Raw genomic sequence first — 23,331 nt, forward strand, 5'->3', positions numbered from 1 at the left:
CATTTAAGAGCTGAAAAAAAGTTCCATACAGCTATAAGACAGTCAGTGGCACAAGATGAGGCTACTGAGACAGGCAGGACCCAGATTATGAAGAGCCTGATAAATCACATTGATTTTAATCCCAGTAGCAATGAAAGTCATTGCAGACTTTCAGCAAAGCACAGACATAATCAAATCTTTATTTTAGAAAGCCAGAGAGGAAACAAGGTGCCCACATAAAACTGTAGCATGAATCCAGGCAAATGATGACAGGAGTTAAAACAGCAAGGGTAATAGAAATAACTGGACTAATTGGGATAAGCAGAAGGTAGAAGTGACAGAATGACTATATGGATGCTGGTGAGAGAAAAAAGAAAAAGTTAAGGAGAAGTCCCAGGATTCAAGCCTAGGCAATTGAGTGGACAGTGATGAGACACACAAAGAGAGTCAGGGTCGGGAGTGGATGGAAGAGATGAGTTTAAGTTTAGTCACTGAATTAGAGGTACATGTGGGACAACACATGCAAGGAAAACAGTTCAGTGTTTGGAAGTCAGAAGATAAGAATTACTAAAATAACACAAATCACTGAGCCATGCTGAGGGCTCAGTTAAGGTTAAAAAAAAAAAAGACAGTTGGCAATGGTACCTATCTAAAGAAGTGTGCAATTTCTTTTATCACTCGACAAATTAAGAGAAAACTCTGAATTCCTTCAGAGTTTAGGTTTTGCCAGGCAGATGAGATAAAGATACAGCAGTGAACAAAGCAGATAAAGCTTATTCCTTCCCTATTCTACTGGAATAAACATCAAGAGGTAATAAGTGCTGTGAAGAAAACTAAAGTAGGATAAGGATGTTATTTTGGATAGGGAGGTCAAAAGAGGTAGAGACATCTAGGTACAGACCTGATTGAAGTGACGGAGTACTACGTAAACATCTGGGAGAAAGCATTCCTAGCAGAAGAGAAGCGCAAAGTCCCTAAAGTGAAAACATATTGGTAATACTCAATAGCAAGGAGGTCAGTGTATGTAGCTGAGTTGAATGAAAAGGGATAGGAAATAAGGTCAGAGAAGTAGCACAGTACACTTTGGGCTATGGCAGGAATTTGGAATTTGTTTCACGTGTGACAGGAAGCCACTGGAAGTGTCTTGTGTAGAGAAGAGGAAGCAACACCTACCGGATGGGAAAGAAGTTGAAGTCATCTACATCACAGCAGGGTTTGGGGCAGAGAGCAAAACACTGACCTAGCTGCAAAAGTCTTCAATGAATAATGAGGAATGATTGAGAGATGAACAGGTGAGAGCAACATGAAGAAACAGAAACAGAGGGTGGCCTAACTTAGAGGAATGAGCCGAAAAGAAGCAGCCACCAGCAAATTAGAGAGGATACAGGACAAGACAAAATCCCTGGGAAATCTCTCAAGAGGTTTACATTCTGGTCATGATGAATGAAACTGAAATGATTATAAAGTTATCTTTATTTAATCAGAATTGTGTGGCCTGAGCACAAATATACTTATTTGCTAAGTTAAAGCAGCATATTTAAAAATGTTAAAGTAACATGTTTTAAATATCATTATCACAATATTGAAAGTTTTTATGATTATCAACCTTTTTCTGATAAAATAACACATAGATTTTTGGCAGGAGCTCCTCAACGTCCAATGTGGTAGTGTCCTCCCAGAAGTTAAAAAGGTCATCATATAACAACACCAAAAGGCAACAGTATGACAGTTCTAGTTACCTGGAATTTCTCCATGTGAAATTGATATTTTAAAATTTTACATATAACATCATTCTTATTTAATTTAAAATCTCAGCATGTTAAAACACATATATTTATGTTTTTTCTAGGCAAATTATGTAAGTCCTGGTACATACCCCACCTTGAATCTGCTCGGCCCTGTTTAACCCCCCACCAACCCCACCACCACCTCTCCTCCTGTCCCTGGGCTCAACCACTTGCCTTGTAGCCCCAGTAAAGACTCGCACAGCTACTGCAGTTACAAATCCTCACTCAGGGGGAGGAAAGGCCTATCATAGCTCCAGCCAGCCCCTACCTCCAACCAACAGGACCAATAGTAGCTCTGGCTTCCCCAGCAGCTCCTCAAAGAGGCCAGGGAACACAACTAAGAAGTATGGAAAAGTTATACACTCTGGGAGTAGATTTCAACCACTAAAAATGGGATGTAGAAATAAGTGAACATATAAACCACTTGCCCTCAGTCCCCGTCCCCCCACCACCACCAAGATGGACTGCTTTGAAGCACAGCTGGTTCCATGTGGTCTCTGGGGACACCTGTAAAAGTGAGCAACCAGGTGTGTAATGCACCACCTTCTATAGTTGATTCTCATTATTTATGGTAGTTATGTGCTGTAAAATGGCCATAAAAACTGAATTAGCAAATACTGAACCACTGCTCCTAGAGGTAATACAGGAATAGGTTCCCGAGGAACTCTGGTCACAATATTTTCATCAACTAATCAACACATAACCTGTTTTATCTTTTACTCACTTTTCCTTCATTCTTTCTTCCCTGAAAATGTACCCTTTTCCCCACCCCACAAAAAAATCTTAGCCCATAAACTTCAACTAAGACTTTGTTTCCTAGGGAAGACAAGCTAAACACAAAACAAATCTTACTGAGAGCTAAATATGTTTGCCGCTTAAAGAAAAAATTAAAATTTTCTACTTGGCAGATACTTTTGTTTATTTCCTGTTATATATATTTTTCAGGAAAATAGTGCCAGTGGGAAATTCTCTACTTGATGATGAAAACATTAAAAAAAAAAATCAAACTAACTATAGCAAAAACTTTACTAAATACGTAATATTAAAAGATGTTACAGAAGTAAATTGTTCACTTGGTTTAAAATTAATCAAAGCAAAAAAAAAAAAAAAAAAAAAATAAAACAAGGGGGGCCTCCGGGGGGGGGGAGGTGGTGGGCCCCCCCCCTGCCGATGCAGGGGACACGGGTTTGTGCCCCGGTCCGGGAGGATCCTACATACCGCGGAGTGGCTGGGCCCGTAAGCCATGGCCACTGGGCCTGCGCGTCCAGATCCTGTGCTCCACAACGGGAGAGGCCACAACAGTGAGAGGCCCGCGTGCCGCAAAAAAAAAAAATTAATCAAAGCATTTTGAGAATGCCCCAGTCATATTTTAAAGTGGTTTGATATTGGAAATAATAAATCTTAGGAAAAACTAAAAATATTTATGTTCCATTCAGATTCAAATTTCATTGAAATGAGGTAGTTTAAAGGTTAAAAAGGGTATGAAATGAGAGAGAAATCTCTATTCAAAATGGCAACAAATTTATTAAACAGTTAGGAATATATTTAAGAATAATAATGAGGGAGAATATCATACTAAAGACTTCAGTAGGGTGATAGTGGTGTACTAATAGACTTCCAAGATCAGTGGAGAAGAATGAAAGGCCTAGAAAAAGACATGAGAATTTTGTGTAAGATACATGCAGCATTTCAAATCAGTAGACGGTGGGGTTTGACATTAACTGGTTAACACTTGGAAACTTTCGAAAAAGTACATAACAAAATAAATGTTGGATATATTAAAAATTAAATATAAGCTGAAACCATAAAAGATCCAGGAGAAAATATAGCAGAATATTTTTATTATCCAGGTGTGGAACAACCTTCCTAAACATGAGCATTGAAAAAAGTATGAAAGAAAAAATTCATAGATCTTAATATATAAATGTTTAAAGCCAGAAAAAAAGCAATTTCTAAAACAAATTAAAACATATGGAGAAAATGAATAGCAAAATGAATAGCAAAATATTACAATCTTTGATATATACTGATATATACTGAGTTCTTACGGATAGCAACAAAAAGATAATCATAAAAGAAAACCAGGTGAATGATACAATCTACATATAATAAAAAATCACAAAGAGAAAATAGAAATGGCAAGAAAAGGAATGGAAAAGAATGTTTGACACCACTTGTAAACAAAGAAATACAAATTAAAATGAGACATCAGTTACCTATGAACTGGCAAAGATAAGAATCCTACCACCTAGTGTTCAACTGCAAAAAAAAAAACAACAACAAAAAACCCCAATAGCCTCTCATGGCCTTTGGGCTCAGAGGATAAACTGGTACTTTTCCAGAAGGCCATTTGGTAATGTGTATTGAAAGTCTTTAAAGTGCTATATACTATTCAACCACTATTTAGCTTTTAGGACCTAACTCTAATAAAATTATTTTGATCTACATAAAGATATAGCTAAAAGAATATTCACGTTTATAATAAGGAAAAATTGAGAAACAACCTAAAATTCCCAAAGCAAGGACCTATTTAAATTATGGTACAGCTTAGAATATGTCATGTCTAGATAAAATGTTTATAAATAATTATTATGTTTGAGTTTTTAAAAAAGAATTATTTTGGGGGGTTTTTTGGTAATATAGTGCTTACTATTTGCCAGGCATTGATTGTCCTAAGCACTTTAAAATTATTTTTAAATTATTAACTTATTTAATCCTTATAACAGCCCAAAATGAATTAGATATAGTACTAGTATCCCCATTTTAGTTTACAAAACAATATTATAGTATAATTTTTGTTGAAAAAAAGTTGAGAAATACACATGTAATGTACATATACTCTCAAACATTAGACTCAAAGATCTTTACCAAATGACAGTAGTTATTTCCAAATTAATATATAACTTTCTTTTCATTTAAATCTTCAGTGTTCAACAAAAACATGTATTACTTTGTTATAAAGAAAGATGTTATTAAAAGTGAATTAAAATATATGGAAAACTAGCTTACTCATATTATTCATATGAATATATTTGACTATACTACTTATTAGAGATATGACTTTTACAAATCACTTAAGCCTTGGTTTTCTCATCAGTAAAAAGTAAAATAATACCTTCTACAAAAGGCCAAGTACAAAATGCTTTAGCTCATAATAGCAGCTCAGTAACTAAATTTCTATAAATTATATGGCTACTACTTACCGACAGGATAATTCTCCATCCATAGCATCATGTTCATCTGTACTGGTATATGTTAATCTTCCTCCAACAACTGTCCCAACCAAGTATACCAGCCAGGCAAGACGTCCTAATATATAACAAGGAAAAAATCATTTAGAAAGTATTGATAGAAATAAGGCTTATTTTTCCCGATATTCTAAAATTAGCGAAAGTTCTTCCAAACAAGTGATAAACTACTGTGAACTCAGTTCTTGACAGAGTGAAGAGTTGGATTTTAAGTTCACCAAGGTAGTATAATAGTGAAAATGACACATTTTAGAGCCAGATACAACTATGAATCCCAGCTCTACCAATCTGCTATGTGATCTTGCGTAAGTATGTCTTCTTTGGAGAAATGTCTATTTAAATCCTTGGCTCAGTTTAAAATTGGGCTATCTATCTTTTTTATTATTGAGTTGTAAAAGTTCTTTATATATTCTAGATACAAGTCTCTTGTCAGACATATGATTAGCAAATATTTTCTCCCATTCTGTGGGTTGTTTTCATTTTCTTCATGGTGTCCTCTGACGCACAGAAATGTTAAATTCTCATGTGGTACTAATGCTAATTTTTCCTTTGTTATTTCAGCTTTTGCTGTCAAATCTAAGAAACCATTGCCCAACCCAAAGTCATGAAGATTTAGTCCTATGTTTTCTTCTAAGAGTTTCATAGCTTTAACTCTTGCATTTAGGTCTATGATTCATTTTGATTTAACTTTTTGTGTATGGTAGGATATAGGGTTCCAACTTCATTCTTTTGCATGCAGACATCCAGCTGTCCCAGCACCATTTGTTGAAAAGACAATCCTTCTGTCATTGAACTGTCTTCCTACCAGTCAAAAATCAACTGATTACAAATTGGAGGGTTTATACCTGAACTCTCAACTACATCTCATTGATCTAGTGTCTACCTTTACACCAATACCACACTGTCTTGATTATTATTGCTCTGTCATATATTTTGAAATCAGGAAGTGTGAGTCTTTCAACTTTGTTTTTTTTTTCAAGATTACTTTGGATATCCTGGGTCTTCTGGATTTCCACATTAATTTAAGGATCAGCTTGCCAATTCCTGAAAAGAAGCCAGTTGGGATTTTGACAGAGATTACACTGAATCCATTAAGTCAATTTGAGGAATACTGCCTTCTTAACAATATTAAGTCTTCTGAACCATGACCATGATGTCTTCCAATTTATTTAGATATTTAATAATGTTTTACAGTGTCAGTGTACAAGACTTAACACTTCTTTTGTAAAGTTTTTACCTAAGTAGTTTATTCTTTTAAATGCTATTGTAAGTGGACTTGTTATCTTCATTTTTGATTGCTCATTGAAAATATATAAACCCACTGTTGATTTCTATCTATTGATCTTGTATCCTGCAACTTTGTTTCTCTTTTGTTAGTTCTAATAGTTTTTTGGGATCTGCCATTTTTTTCACTTTCTTACACCCTTCATGTCTTCTCTACCCTGCTTACCTACCTCCAGTTCTACTGCCTATCATTATAATCTCTGTCTTGCATACAATGTCAACTTCTCTCCTCCTCTGACATACTCATCTTACAAAACTGTAATTGTTTAAATCCAATTCTCCACCTACTCTTTGCCTATCCTCACACAGCTTAATGTACCTGCAAAAAGATACAACCATGTTGACTAGTCTCACTTTGAATGCCCCTTCTCAGTCAGGTCTTACACAGCTATCCTATCAATTTTCAATACCTAGACTACGGTAGTGTGTCTTCAAGATACCCATCAATTCCTTCCCTCCATGTATGCAATTGCCATCAGGAAGTGGAGTCTATTTTTCCAATCCTTCGTAAGTCTGGGCTGGACTGTGACTGCTTTGACTAAAAGAATATGGTAGAAGTGACACTTATTCCAGTACTGGGCTTAGCCTTTAAGAGAATTGGCAGCTTCTTCCAGTCTCTCAGGGAATGTTCACTTAGGGGAAGCCATTCACCATGTAAGAAAACCACATACCCTGAGACCTAAAGGCTAGCCATGTAAAGAGACTACATGGAGAGAGAAATGCCCAACTATAGCCCATTCATCAAACATTCCAGCAAAGAGAACAGACTTGTGAGTAAAGAATCATTCAGGTTATGCCAGCTGCAGCTGTCACCTGATTACAGCACCTGAAAGACAGCAAAGGAGAACCATCTAGTTGAAACTTATCAATCCCAGAGAACACTGAGAGATAAGAATAAAATTGTTATTTGATAAACCACTAAGTTTTGGGCAAAAGATAACCAGAATACAATCTGCCAACATTTCATATCCACCTTTCCTGATTCATTATTTTTTAAAATTTTACTTATCACTTTCTAACATAATATATACTTTATTATTTATCTTGCTTTGTTACTTGTCTATTCCAATAGAATGTACACTGCATGACAGCTGTTATTTTTTCTGTTTGGTTGTCTATTGCATATCCAGAGCCTGAAACAGTGCCTGGCATACATAAGTTATCAAATAGACATGGGTTATTGAATTAAGAAATCATTACATAGAAAATACAGCATGAACCAGGCAAGAAGAAGTTAACAGCTTATTATCAATTTAGTAAACATTATAATATAGAGTTGTTATTAAAAACGAATGTTAATGGTAGTTACATTTCTCTTGCTTAAATAAAAGCAGCTTCTTAAAGCACATTCAATGCAAGGTATAATCTAGTCTATCCTGCTATTTGCAAATTCATCCACGTGGTAAAATTTATTTGTAATCCCCCAAATCAATACTTGCGGTCATTCATGGACAGATGCAGAACAGCAAATAATTTAAGTTGCCCAATGTTCACATTCCAAGATCAGGTAAAACAAAGCAACAATCTGCTTTCTTGTTTCATCTCTCATTCTATAAACAGCTAAGTGTCCCTTTTTGGTATCTTTTTGGTACCACATTGTTTTTTCACTTTTGTGCTCCTTGTTTATAATTTTACTCTTTAAAATAGTCAATAAGAATAGTGCTAATGTGTTGCCTAGTGTTCCTAAGTGAAAAAAAAAAAGCTATTATGTACCTTGTAGAGAAAATAACACGTGTTAAGCTTCGTCCAGGCATGGGCTGTAGTGCTGTTGGCTGTGAGTTCAATGTTAACGAATCAATGATATATATTAATGTAAATTATCTTTAAGCAGGAATACATAACACAAGGTTATATGCTGATCAGTCGATGAAAATGTGACCAGAAGCCTGCAGGAACCCAATCTGTATTTCCCCTAGGAGCAATGGTTTAATATTTGCTAATTCAGTGTTCACAGAAACTTTATGGAACATTAAATACCAAATAAGGAGAATCGACTGTATATCTCAGAATCTTACAAAGGTTATCATCAATAGATTGTGCTCCAATGTGTGTGGGGCATACACATTTTATATAATTGATACGAATCTAAAACATTGTGACCATAATCTTTGGTGAATGTAGTATAATAACTTACCTGCCCTATGAGAGTCATTATTTTAAAAATATCTTACTACAAATTATTTCTCAAAATGAAAAATATTATTTAAATCTAAATAATAACCTTCTTTATATATTTTATCTATTTAGATTCTTAGATACTAATTTTGCTTAAAGTAAGCTTCACTATTACTAAAAATAATAGCAAACACTTAAATAGTACTTAACATGCACTAAGTACTATTTTAAACATTATATGTATTATCTGTACCTATATTTATTTAGTGTCACAAATCCCTATTAAGAAGTATATGATTCAAATATAGGCAACGGATTTCCAAGAGTCCATTCTCATACCGTTATGAGATATGTACCACTTCCTCTCAAGACTGATTAAAATACTTGAACAACACAGTGGTCAATCAGCTAGACAGACCTTGATGATCCAACAACCTCTTAAGTGTTTATTTAATACATTTTAATTCCTAATCCTGACTGTCCTCCACCTGTCTCCCAGATTTTTGCTACACATGAGACTGCATCTCCCTTTGGGATCATTTCTAGGGCATTCACACTTCTTTTGATTCCCAAACCAGCCACCCTAAAACCAAGTATATGTGACACGTGAAACTAACATTTGTTGAATAGCTGAATTTAAAATAAGCAAACTTACTTTTGGAGTTTATAACTAATGTAAATGTAGAAACATCTGCCTACTAGCTCTTCATAAAACAAGCCATCTTGAAAACAGACACTGATTATATATGTAACTTTTATATTTCTCTGTTGGAAGATCAATATTTAAAAATGGAGGCAATACAATTTAGCCACCAAGAGCACAACTTGGATTCAAATTCTGCCTCTACTATTTATTATGCTTGTTACTCAATCTTTTTGGCTTTAATTTCCTCATTTATAAATACGAAATGCTAATAATAATTGGCTCGTAGGCTTCTGACAGCACTGAATGGTATTCTGCATGTAAAGTACTCATAATAATTCCTGCTACAAGGGCTGACTAAATGTTGACTATTATTATTATTATTATTAAATAGCTATACTGTTTTTAGTTCTTCTATATCATAGCTACAAAAGCCATAAAACATATCAATATGGAATATTTATATGTCCATTCTAAGTTTTACTTTCAAGCTGCTCAAGAAAATGAAGTCACACAATATTTAAGAATTTTTAAGTTCTTCCCTCTCTACCAAAGAGGCTTTTCGCAATTAAAGCTACTTACAGTTAGCTATATCTACAAACAAAAACCCTGAACTGAAAAACACTCAAGAATTTTCAGAAAATTCATTTGCTGAATATCTACTATGTGCCATGTTCTGTCCACTGGGATATAACTAAATATGTATAAGGCAGGGTGAGAAGGGAGAAAGAGACCCTATGCTTAACAGGTTGAACCTGGTGAGAGAGAGAAAACTGAAAAGATGATTTTTCAATGCACTGTGATGAGATCACTGTCTAATAATAAATACTAAATATAGGACAAGAATTTCTCAAATTTTAATTTTTTATTCTTTAATTCATTTTATTTTGTGACCTTGAAATTAAGGCTTTGATATCAAAGAATGCTATGCAAAGATAGCATGTGAGCATTTTTTCTAAAATTATGGTAAATTTTGAATGGAAGTTTATTCAGAGAGAAGTAGGATATATATTCACTCTTTCCCTGTTTTAGAAAGCAGTGATTTCTATTGTATGAGACAAAAAAGCAGGAATTTTTAACCCTAAAAATTAACAACTACTAACTGAAAAAATTAGGATTAGTGTTAGAAATGAACAATGCAATGAAATATAAAGGCATTTTAATTAATCTATCAAATACAATTTTCCTATTTCACTGAATGAGTGATATTTCTCATACACATTAAACCTTACCCTAAAACTCTAGAATATTAGAGTTACAGCATTTAGAATAATAGATGTTAAAAAGTTACATTGGTTACGGAATTATATCCACAAAGTTTAAAGAACCATGTAAAGCCATAAATCTAAATTGCATTTAGAAATTTAAATATCCTATATATGAGTTTCATATCTATAATTTTGTTTAAAAATTCTCAGATTACATTTCCATTATAGTTTTTCATTTTTCGATTTATTCTGAAATGTTCAGGGCACTCGTTCAGCAGCTGTTCAAGAACAGAACATTTTTTCCTTTAACAAAATAATTATTGCTGTAATAATCTGTAATTATGGTTTATAACTGCAATAATCCCAAAGAAATCAGTCATTACCCTAGATCACAAGTAATCGTTAACTACTGTTAATGATCTATTTATTTCTTAGGGATTATTGTTTTCGTAAACCATGACCATATCACCACGAATATGGAAGAGCAAGACAATATAATACAAGTGAGATCATAATATAATAATAAACTTATTTTGTAACATTAAAAGCCATTAAGCATCTAAATTAAAGCACACATAACGAGAGCATATAATTTTCTTTGTTCAACACTAACTGAAGTCTTTACACAAAAGAAATTGAACACTACCATACACAGCAGTACAAACTAGAACCACACCACACTAGGCACTTTTCATAATATAAAACAATTATTTCCGAATAAACCACAGATATTTTTAAAGGGCAGACAGATTCCTTCTCACTAACCTTTTGACTAGAAGAAAGGAAAAAAATATCTATTAAACATTTCCATGTATCAGGCATTATATTAGAAACTCTGAAATGATGTTTCATTAAAACTACAACTACAAAAACTCCCTGAATTTGTATTAGTCAAGAATCAGGTCTGGGGCTTCCCTAGTGGCGCAGTGGTTAAGAATCCGCCTGCCAATGCAGGGTACATGGGTTCGAGCTCTGGTCCAGGAAGATCCCACATGCCGCAGAGCAACTGAGCCTGTGCGCCACAATTGCTGAACCTGCGCTCTAGAGCCCGTGAGCCACAGCTGCTGGGCCTATGCGCCACAACTACTGAAGCCCGCACACCTAGAGCCCATGCTCCACAACAAGAGAGGCCACCCCAATGAGAAGCCCATGCACCGCAACGAAGAGTAGCCCCTGCTCGCCACAACTAGAGAAAGCCTGCGCAGCAATGAAGACCCAACGCAGTCCAAAAAAACCCCCCAAAACAAAAAAGAAACATGTCTGACATTTTATTCAATAGATAGGCCTATTTAATACCAATAAATGATTACATTTCAGTTAATTCCATTCACGTATCTTAGAACAGCTATACTTTCTTCTAATACCCTTTTGTAGGAAAACAAGTCTTTGATTTTACAACTGAATCTTTTCCCACTGTAACTAATATTTGATACATATGAAAGAATATATGTAATGTATGTAAAGTACAGTCTTCCCTCAGTATCCACAGGGGATTATTTCCAGGATCCCTATGGATACAAAAATCTGCAGATGCTCGAAGTCACTTATATAAAATGGCACGGTATTTGCATATAACCTATTCGTAACCTCCATATGCTTTAAATCATCTCTAGATTACTTATAAACCTAATACAATGTAAAGTCTAGGTAAAGAGTTGTAAATACAATGTAAATGCTAAGTAAACAGTTGCTGGCACATGGCAAATTCAAGTTTGGCTTTTTGGAACTTTCTGGAATTTTATTTTGGGGGGGAATATTTTCTGTGGTTGGTTGAATTAGCAAGTGCAGAAACCTCAGATACAGGGGGATGACTGTATGATAAAACAAACTCCTGTGACCCCCCTCTATCCAATTTAACAACCAAGGCATTACCAATACTGTCACACCTACCTCCATACCCCGAACCTAGCTTCCCCCCTTACCTTGCACCCTAGAAGTAACCATGACTGTATTTGATGCTTACTATTTTCTTGACATCTTTTTGTTTTATCACTTACAGATATATTCTTAAACTATATATTTTTAGTCTCACTTGTTTTGGGGCTTTATTAAGCGTTTCATACTATATATAGCTTTCTGAAAATTGTTTTTTTTTCCCCACTAATTATTTCTGAAATTCATCTTTAAGTGTATCTGTAGTTCATTTTTTTATGTTATATAATACTCCATTGTATAACTATATTATGATCTGTTTATCCATTTTCATGTTGATGGACATTTGAGCTTTTTCCATTTTTTTGCCTTTAATAACATTAAGGCTATGAACATTCTCACGTCATGTCCTCTTGTTTAGAAGAGCTCTTCTAAAGGACATATCTAAGAGTGGAAGTGCCAGGTCAGAAGGTATTCAAATGTTCCACTTTTCAAGATAACACCAAAGTGATTTCCAGTCTATTTCCAAGTGACTATACTTTATATTCCTACCAGAAGGATGTAAAAATTCCCTTTGATCTACATTCTCCTGTAAGATTTACTTTTGCCAATCTACTGGAAGTAAAACGGTATCTCATGTGCCTTGATTTCCCTTTCTCTTATGAGTAGTGACATGCTTATTTGTATCTATTGATCATTTCCCTAAAGAATTGCTTGTTTTATTGATTTCTAGGATTTATTTCCAGGTTCTTCTAGATCCTTGCTTGGGTTAGTGTGTGTGTATGTGTTGCAAATATCTTCTTCAACTTCTGGTATTTTTTTTAAAAAATCTTGTGTTGATTTTAAGTTATTTTTCTAGGAATTTACTAATTTCGAGTTTTCTAATTTGTTGACTTCAAAAAATACTATGTATAATTTTATCTTTTAAACCTCTGCTGTACCTGTAATTGTATTTCCCCTCTTGATCCTAATGCTATTTGTGAATTCTCTTTTCTTCTTATCTCATGAGAGGTTTGTCAATTTTATTAGTACTTTTAAAGAATTAACTCTTGATTTTTTTGATATTACTGAATCTTTGTTGTTTAGTTCCTTAATTTCTGCTCTTTGTTTCCTTCTTTCTCCTTTCTTTGGGTTTGATCTGCTCCTCTCATTCCAACCTCTCAACTTGGATGCTTAAGTCACATTTCAGCCTTTCTTGTTTTTGTGAAATAAATTTCCTACTGAATTCCAAACATGTTGTATTTCCACTTTTCTTTGTTTTTTAATTTCCTTAAGACTTCTTTTACTCCAAAATTACTTAGAAGTATGTTTATAAAATTACCAACTTTATGGAATTTGTTATTTTTACAGGTTGGTTTTAATTTAATCGCAAATTGGTAAGAAAATCTGGACTCTATGATACTGTCATTGAAATTTGTTGAGACTTGCTTTATGTAGTAATACTTGGTTAATTTTTTAAAACTGAGATATAGTTGAAATATAACATATTAGTTTCAGGTATACAACAAAATGATTTGATATTTGTATGTATTGGGAAATGATCACCACAATAAGTCTAGTTAACATCCACCACCACACAGTCACAAATTTTATTTTCTTGTGGTGAGAACTTTCAAAATCTACTCTCAGCAACTTTCAAATATGCAATACAGTATTATTAATTATAGTTTCCATGCTGTATATTACATCTTCATTATTTATTTATAACTGGAAGTTTATACCTTTTGACCATCTTTACCCATTTCACCCACTCCCCAACACTACCACAGCAACCACCAATCTGTTCTCTGTATCTACGAGTTTGTTTTGTTTTGTTTTTCAGATTCCACATACAATGAAATCATACAGTATTTGTCTTTCTCTTAGTTCACTTAAAATGCTCTCAAGGTCAATCCGTGTTGTCATAAATGGCAAGATGTCATTCTTTTTTATGATTGAATAATATTCCTTATATACTATATATATAATGTATAATAATTTTACATACATATGTTTATGTGTACACACACACACCCCACATATTTTCTTTATCCACTCCTCCAGCAATGGATACTTAGGTTGCTTCAATGTCTTGACTATTGTAAACAAGGCTGCAATGAACATGGGGGTGTAGAGATATCCTTTTGAGTTAGTATTTTCATTTTCTTCAAATACTTAGAAGTAGAATTGCTAGATCATCTGGTAGTTCTGTTTTTAACTTTCTGAGGACCCTCCATATTGTTTTCCATATTGGCTATACCAATTTACATTCCCATCAACAGTGCACAGGGTTCCCTTTTCTCCACATTCTTGCAAACAGTTGTTATATCTTGTCTTTAAGATAACAGCTATTCTAATAGGTGTGAGGTGATATCTCATGGTGGTTTTGATTTGCATTTCCCTGAGAATCAGTGATGTTCAGCACCTTTTCACATACCTGAAAGCCATTCATATGTCTTCTTTGGAAACATATCTATTCAGATCCCCCGCTCATTTTTTAATTGGGCTGTTTATTTTTTTGCTATTGAGCTCTGTGAGTTCTTTACATATTTTAGATATTTGCCCTTTATCAGATATGTGACAAATATTTTCTCATATTTGGTAGGTTGCCGTTTCACTTTGTTGATGGTTTCCTTTGCTGTGCAGAAACTTTTTAGTTTGATGTAGTCCCACTTACCACTTACTTATTTTTGTTTTTGTTGCCTTTGCGTTTGGTGTCAAGTCCAAAAAATCACAGCGAAGACCAATGTCTAGAAGCTTACTACCTATGTTTTCTTCTAGGTGTTTTATGGTTTCAGGTCTTATGTTCAAGTCTTTTCGATTTGAGTTATTTTTGTGTATGGTGTAAGATAGGGGTCCAGTTTCATTCTTTTGCATGTGTCTATATAGTTTTCCTAACACCATTTATTGAAGAGACTGTCCTTTCCCCATTGTATATTCTTAGCTCTATGTCATAAATTAACTGACCATGTGGACATGGGTATATTTCTGGGCTCTCTATACTGTTCCACTGATTTATGTTTCTATGCCAATGCCATACTGTTTTGATCACTATAGCTTTGTAATATAGTTTAGAGTCAAGAAGCATGATGCCTCTAGCTTTGTTCTTCTTGGTCAATTCTTTTAAAAACATGCCACATGTCCTATTAATATTTTCTAATTGTTGGTTTCAGCATTTTATATACATCAATTCAATAAAGTCTGTTAATTATATTGTTCAAATCCTTTTGATTTCCATATCTAATTTATCAAAAATAATTTGCAGAAATGTACTGCAACTCCTCATTATAATGGTACATATGTCGATTTCTCCCACAGGATCACCATTCTTTGCTTGATGTTTTGAGACTATTTCAAGGTACTAGATATTTGAAATTGTTATACCTTCTTAGTATACAAACGATTATCTCCAGTTCTAGTAATGCTTTTTATCTTACAGTCTTGTTTGATATTAATATAACTACCCCAACTTCCTTTAGGTTCATATTTACACAGCACATTTTTTTTAATCTTTCAACTTTCTATGTTTTAAAGTTTTGAGTATGTCTTTTTTTTTTTTTTTGCGGTACATGGGCCTCTCACTGTTGCGGCCTCTCCTGATGCGGAGCACAGGTTCCGGATGCACAGGCTCAGCAGCCATGGCTCACGGGCCCAGCTGCTCCGTGGCATGTGGGATCCTCCCAGACTGGGGCACGAACCCGTGTCCCCTGCATTGGCAGGCGGACTCTCAACCACTGTGCCACCAGGGAAGCCCTGAGTATGTCTCTTATAATGGGCATTTGGATCACTGGAATATTTTTTAAAATATTCAACTTTATAATCTGGCTTAATTGTAAATTTAATTCATTTATGTTTATTAGAATAATAATGTATGTGGACTGCTCCTACTATTTTATTTTCTATTACTGTCTTTCTTTTTGTCTCTCTTTTCTTGGCTTTTTAAAACACTGAGTTTCCTTGTTTACCTATTTCATTATTTTTCCTCTACTGTGTAACGGAAGTTAATCACATGTCTTACACTTTTGTTACTCTTGAAATTTTACCATCTTAATTCTCTTCCAAAATAAAACAAGGCATTAAGACAATTTTAATTCTTATCACATCCCTCTCTCGTGTACTACTGTTTATGGTAGTTTCTTTTTTAATTTCACAAGTTAAAAACAATAACTTTTTTAAAAATATAAGGCTATGTTTGTTAAGATTTGTGTGTTTACCAATTTCTGTGTGTTCCTTTCCTTCCTCATGGAATCATGTCCCTTCTTCCTGAAAAATAATCTTTAGAACGTTTAATGAAAACTTTTAATAAAGAACCTCAGTAAAGATCTACTGGTAGTAAAAATTCTGTTTTCACTTGTCTAGAAGTGGTTGCAGTATCTTTGCTCATGAAAGATACTTTTGCTGACATACAGTTATACGATGGCCATTACTTTGACTCAATTTTTTGAGAATAATATTCCACAATCTTCTGGTTTACATTTTTACTGTTGAGAAGTGAGTTTTTCGGTCTATTTTACACTCTTTAAGCTGCTTTAGAGATTTTCTGTCTTCGGAGCTACATAGTTTGACTAAACTGCTGGGTTTTTTGACTGGTACATTTTGGATTTGCTGTATTGACAGATGCATGTCTTTCATTAATTCTAAAAAATTCTCAGAAAGAATGTTTTCCATTATTGCTTCTGTTCCATTCTCTCTATTCTGTCTTCTGGGATCCAACTTGACATATCTGACCTCTTCATTCCATCTTTTAACTTCTCTTTTAATAGCTACTTTTGACTTGCCTGGTGGTTCAGTGGTTAAGATTCCATGCTTCCACTTCCAGAGGGCACAGGTTTAATGCCTGGTTAAGGAACAAAGATTCCCACGTGCCGTGAGGTGCGGCCAAAAAAATTAAAAAATAAATCCTTCACCAGTTTTTTTTTTTTAAAAAAAGTTACTTTCCTTGTTTCCCCACATTCTTAAAAATTTCTTCAAATCTAACTGCCAATTTTCTAATTCTTTCCTCAGCAGGCTCTAATTTACTGTTTAACAAATTCATTAAATTTTAGATCACAAAAAATATTTTTTTCAATAATAAGTTTCATTTGAGTCTTCTTCAATCTGCCTGGTCATTTTTCATTCTCTTGTTTGCTCATCTGTAGTTCTAACTTTTTCCTTTAAACATTTCATACATAATTATTTTATATTCCTATAAAATTCCAGTATCTTAAGTCCTTGAGGAGATCTAAATCAAATAAACCATTCACTGTTTTTGTTAGTGCTCAGTCATGGTACCTTGTTTTGTTGTTTGTGTGCTGGTTATTTTTTAAGTCATGAAGAGTTAATTGACTGCTCTTTATCTGCAGGATTCTTAAGGCACTAAAGTATGGTTGCTATTCTTTAAAGAAGATTTTAATTTACTTTTTTGCTGGAAGGCAAGGGGATCTACCAGTTTCAGACCACTATATCCCCTCTCAAGGGCCCAACTTAATATAAGAATCCCAAGTTCAGTACACTGACTTTGCTACTAGCTTAAGGGTTTGCCACCAATTTAATCATTGATAATTTGCCTCTAAAGGCAACACTGCCTTTTTTGCCCTTGTTTGCTACCCACCAGTTCATTCTGGTTAAAGTTCATTTTTTGAGGGGGAAGTAGTCAGAAGAGAGAGGGACAGAGAAGTGGAGGAGAGCAGACTGGAGGAGTAGGAACCTCAGAAATTTCATATACTTATTTCAAGCCAAGCAATGCAGGGTCTGACTGCAGCTCAAAGGCCTTTCAGAGCATGTAGTTGACCACACTGAAGTGAAAGTTACTACTAATTCTTTACGTTTAAAGAAGCAAACACTAATTGTGATATAAAACCAAAAACAAAAAATGTGATTTTTATAGGTAGTTGGTTAAACATGAACCAAATTATAACATAATCTGAATTAATATAAAAAATGAATCAGAAAAGATATTATATAAGGCTGCCATTGTGTCATCAGGCAAAAAAACCCCAAAACACTATAAGACAGGCTTACAGGGCAACCACATATCTACAAAAAGAACTGAAGGGACAAGTGGGGACTGAAATCCAGCCTGTACTCTACTCACCATACTAGCATACTATACTTGCCTGGGTGCTTTTTCTAATTTGCACAAAGGCACCTGATATATTACTGAGTTGGTAAGAAAGTAAAATAAATCCACAAAGGCAAAAACAGATGTCTGGGCTGAAACTGAGAGATATAGGCATAAAAACAACTAGAGAACTTGAGCTTCTTGTTTGAAGGACAAAGCCTAGGGCATGCCCAATAAGAGGACTCCAACAAGAAACTCTTACACCCTTAGCAAGAAAGTGAACTGTCTGCCCTAGACAAAGAAAGACAAAACAGAAAATTGTCTAACTTGACTTCCATGTTAGTCACAGGAAAGAAGGAAAAATCCCTCAATTCAGACCTCACACAGCGAGGCCTAAATACAGACTACCAGTGTGATATGAAAAACCTTATTCTAAGGAAGCAGTTTAAATGGTATTGAGTTGATAGTCTTCCTCCACCCCATTTAGTAGATGGACGAAACATTTCAATTAAAGGACAGAGATGGTCAGCAGTGATTTTTTTTAAAGGAAGAACTATACACTGTCTACAAGAGACACACTTTAAAAATAAAGACACAGACAGACTGGAAGTAAATGGATGGTGAAGGATATCCCATGTAAACAGAAAGTATAAGATGGCACTGGCTACAGTAATATCAAATGCAGTAGATTTTAAGATAAAAGGATCAATTAACAAGGAAGACAAAAAATTATAAATGTCTAAATGAAGCAAAAATTGAAAATTAAAAGTAGTATATGGGACTTCCCTGGTGGTGCAGTGGTTAAGAATCCACCTGCCAGTGCAGGGGACACGAGCTCGATGCCTGGTCCAGGAAGATCCCACATGCCGCGGAGCAACTAAGCACATGCACCACAACTACCGAGCCTGTGCTCCAGAGCCTGCGAGCCACAACTATTGAGCCCGCAAGCCACAACTACTGAAACCCGTGTGCTCTAGGGCCTGCATACCACAACTATTGAGCCCGCGTGCTGCAACTACTGAAGCCTGTGTGCCTAGAGCCTGTGCTCTACAACAAAAGAAGCCACCAGAACTAGAGAAAGCTCACGCACAGCAATGAAGACCCAACACAGCCAAAAATTTTTTAAAAAATTTTAATTAAAAAAATAAAAAGTAGTATAGACTATTCCACAATCATATTTGGAGATTTAATACCTCTTTCTCTGCAAATAATAGAAATAGGCCCCAAAAATAACAAACAGAAAAAAATCAGTAAAAAAAAAGAATATCTGTACAATACTATTAATCATCTTGACTTAATTTCTATTTACATACTACTATACCCAACTATGGCTATGGTAAAATATTCTTTTCAAGTGTACATGGTCTGTCTGTCAGGAGAGACCATATGCTGGGTCATAAAACAAGTCTCAATAAACTGAAATCATACAAAATGATATTTGCCCAAGGTAGAATTAAAATAGAAATCAGAAACAATAAGACAACTAGGAAAGCCCCAAATATTTGGAAATAAAAGCATACTTCGAATAATCCATAAACTAACAAGGAAATAACAGATTAGAAAATAATTTTAACTAAATGATAATGAAAATAAAAGATCAAAATTCATGATATGCAGCTAAAGCAATGCTCAAAGCAGAATTTATAGCTTTAAATGTTTTTATTAGAATACAAAAAAATCTAAAAATTAAAGATGTGATGTCTCCATCCAAAATTAGAAAAAAAGACCAAATAAAATCAAGTATAAGGCAGAAAATAATAAAGCCCCCCCAAAAAACTTATGAAATAAAAAATGAACAAACAAAAAAGAAAATCAGTGAACCTAAAAGTTGATTTCTTGAAAAGATTAACAAAGTTGATAAATATCTAGTTAGTCTATCGGGAAAAAAAGAAAAAGGGCAAAAATTATCAAATGGATGAAAGGGGGTCAAAAGGTACAAACTTCCAGTTACAAAATAAATGTCATGGGGATGTAATGTACAGCATGGTGACTATAGTTAATAATGCTGTATTGCATATTTGAAAGTTGCTAAAATAGTAGATCTCAAAAGTCCTCATCACAAGAAAAATAATGTGTAACTATGTATAGTGATGGATGTTAACTAGACTTTTTGTGGTGATCATTTCCTAATATATACAAATACCAAATTACTGTTGTACATCTGAAAATAATATATTATGTGGCAAGTATACTTCAATTCTTAAAATAGGAAGAATGAAAGAAAAGACATCACTTCAGATCCTACAGACATTAAAAGAATAATAATGAAATATTAGAAATAACTTTATTCCAGTAAATTTAAAAATAGGACCAATTCCTTGAAAGACACAAATGACTAATTTGACCCCAGGTGAAAGAGAACATTTGAATAGTCCTATACCAATTAACAAAATTTCATTCATAACAATAAACCCTCCAGGCCCGCTGGCTTCACTGGCTTCACTGATGAATCCTATCAAATGCTTAAGAAAGAAATAATACCAATACAACACAAACTCTTTCAGAAAGTAAAGAAGGGGAAGAAACACTTCTTGACTCATTTTATGAGGCCAGTATTATCCTGTTACCAAAAGCAAAGTCATCACAAAAAAAGAAAACTACAAACAAATATCCTTCATGAACATCAATGTAAAATAAAATTTTTGCAAACTGAATCTAACACTATATAAAGGAACAGTATCATAACCAAGCAGGATTTATCCTAGGAATGGAAAGCTGGTTTAAAAGAAAAATCAACCAATATAATTCATTATATTAGTAAAATAAAAAATTAAACAAAGGTCATTTGAGTAGGTACATAAAAAAGCATTCAAAGAAGTCAATGCCCCACTCATTATAAATAGCCTGAGAAACAGAAGGGAACTTCATCAAATTTATTACCAATGGTAAAAGGCTCAATGCTTTCTATGTATAAACAGAAACAAGGCCAGAATATCCATTCTTACCGCTTTTGTTCAGCATTGTACTAAAGGTCCTACCAGTGGAATAAGGAAAGAAAGAGAAATAAAAGGCATGAAGACAAGACATAAAACTGTCTTTATTTTAGGTGACATGATCATATAAAACAATCCTAAAGAATCTACAAAAAAAGCTATTAGAACTAATAAGTAAATTCAGCAAAATCACAGGACACAAAGACAAAAATCAATTCTGGTCTTATATAAAATAGCAAAGAATAATCAAAATTTACAATAGCACCAAAATATATAGGAATAAATTTTGTGAAAGATTTTTAATACCTATGAACTGAAAACAATAAAACATTGCAAAGAAAATTTTAAAACACCTACATAAGTGGAGCAATATATCATGTCCCTCAACGGGATATCAAGATGGACCAAACTGATATATAGATTGAGGCAACCTCAATCAAAACGCTAATGAGTTTTTTTTTTAAAGAAACTGACAAGTTGATGCTAAAATTAATACAGAAAAGCAAAAGATGTAGAACACAAAACTATTCTGAGAAAGAAGAACAAGACTGAAAGACTTAAATTACCTGATTTCAAGACTTATAAAGTTATCGTAACCAAGATAGTATAATATTGGCATAAGGATAGACATTTAGATCAATGGTACAGAATAGAGTCTAGTAACAGACCCTAGCCTTTTACGGCCAACTGATTTTTGACAAAGGTACATGATAATTCAATAGGAAAAAAGACGGTGCTAGAACAACTTGATAACTGTATAGGTTGGGGAGGAGACCTTATCCTTACCTCACATCATTCCCAAATTTAACCCAAAGTGGATCACAGACTTAAACATAATACCTAAAACTATTAAACTTCTAGAAGAAAAATATAGAACATATTCATGACTTCAGTTACAGATTTCTTAAATATAAAAAGCATAAGCCATGAAGAAAAAACTGAAAAGGCAGATCATCAAAATTTAAAACTCTGCCCTTTGAAAGACAGTTGAAAAGACAAACGATAGACAGGAAGAAAATATTTGCAACATGTATGTGAAAAAGGGACTGTATACAGAATATATTAAACACTTATAATTTCAATAATAAGACTATATACAAAAGAACAAACAACCCAATATGAAAATGGGCAAAAATTGTGAACAGACATTTCACAAAGGAAGATATAAGAATGGCCAAAAAAGCACAACTTCATTAATTATCAAGGAAATTCAAAGTATAACCACAATGAGATACTACTACTAGATACCCAGTAGAATGGCTAAAGTTAATAAGACAGTATCAAATGATGATGAAGATGTGGAGCATTCATAGTGGGAATGAAAAATGGTACACTTCGTAAAATAGCATAGTAGTATCTTATAATATTATACACACATTTCTCATATGACCCAGCAAACTGTCACAGGTATTTACCCCAGAAAAATGACAATTTAAGTACATACAGAGATTTGTCTGCAAATGTTCACAACATCATTATTCATAACAGCCAAAAACTGCAAGTATAACTCAAATATCCATTAAGTGGTAAACAGCTAGACAAACTAAAGAAAAAGCCATACTATGGAACACTACACAGCAATAAAAAGGAACAAAATATTTATATATACAATATGTTTGAATCTCAAAACCATTATCCTAAGCAAACAAAGTCAAACACAAAAGACTAGTTATTGTATGATTTCATTTACACAGAAACCCAAAAGAGATGCACCATAGTGACAAAAAACAGTGGTTACCTGGATATAGAGTTAGGAAAATGGATCAAAGGGCATGAGAAAATTATTTCTAAGGTTCTCTATCTTGAATGTGGTGGTAGTTACATGGCTATGTATCTACTAAATTCAAACTGTATACTCAAGAAAAAAGAAAAAGAAAAAAGATATTTGCAATTCAACACAGACAAAGGGGCTCATTTTTCTAAAATATAAAGAGCTCTTAAAAGTCAATGAGGAAAAAAAAAAATCAATGAGAAAAAAAGAACCAATAACCCAACAACAAAAAACTGAGCCAAAAAAATGAGTAATTCTTTTACAGAAAAAGAAGACCAGGGCTTCCCTGGTGGGGCAGTCGTTGGGGGTCCGCCTGCCGATGCGGGGGACGCGGGTTCGTGCCCCGGTCCGGGAGGATCCCACGTGCTGTGGAGTGGCCCGTGAGCCATGGCCGCTGGGCCTGCATGTCCGGAGCCTGTGCTCCGCAACGGGAGAGGCCACAGCAGTGAGAGGCCTGCATACTGCAAAAAAA

General features: G+C 34.2%; 1 protein-coding gene across 2 annotated transcripts in view; it reads right to left on the reverse strand.

Annotated features, from left to right (window-relative positions):
• RANBP17 (RAN binding protein 17) overlaps nt 1–23,331 on the reverse strand; it is a 312,232-nt gene that overhangs the window by 240,780 nt on the left and 48,121 nt on the right. For both annotated transcript variants that reach the window (XM_024753434.1, XM_024753433.1), the window contains one exon: nt 4,970–5,075. In XM_024753434.1, coding sequence (XP_024609202.1) covers nt 4,970–5,075 — 106 coding nt within the window. The remainder of the gene's footprint in view (nt 1–4,969; nt 5,076–23,331) is intronic.

This window comes from Neophocaena asiaeorientalis, unplaced genomic scaffold (genome assembly GCF_003031525.2).
Source record: "Neophocaena asiaeorientalis asiaeorientalis breed wild unplaced genomic scaffold, Neophocaena_asiaeorientalis_V1.1 scaffold268, whole genome shotgun sequence".
Taxonomy (NCBI): Eukaryota; Metazoa; Chordata; class Mammalia; order Artiodactyla; family Phocoenidae; genus Neophocaena; species Neophocaena asiaeorientalis.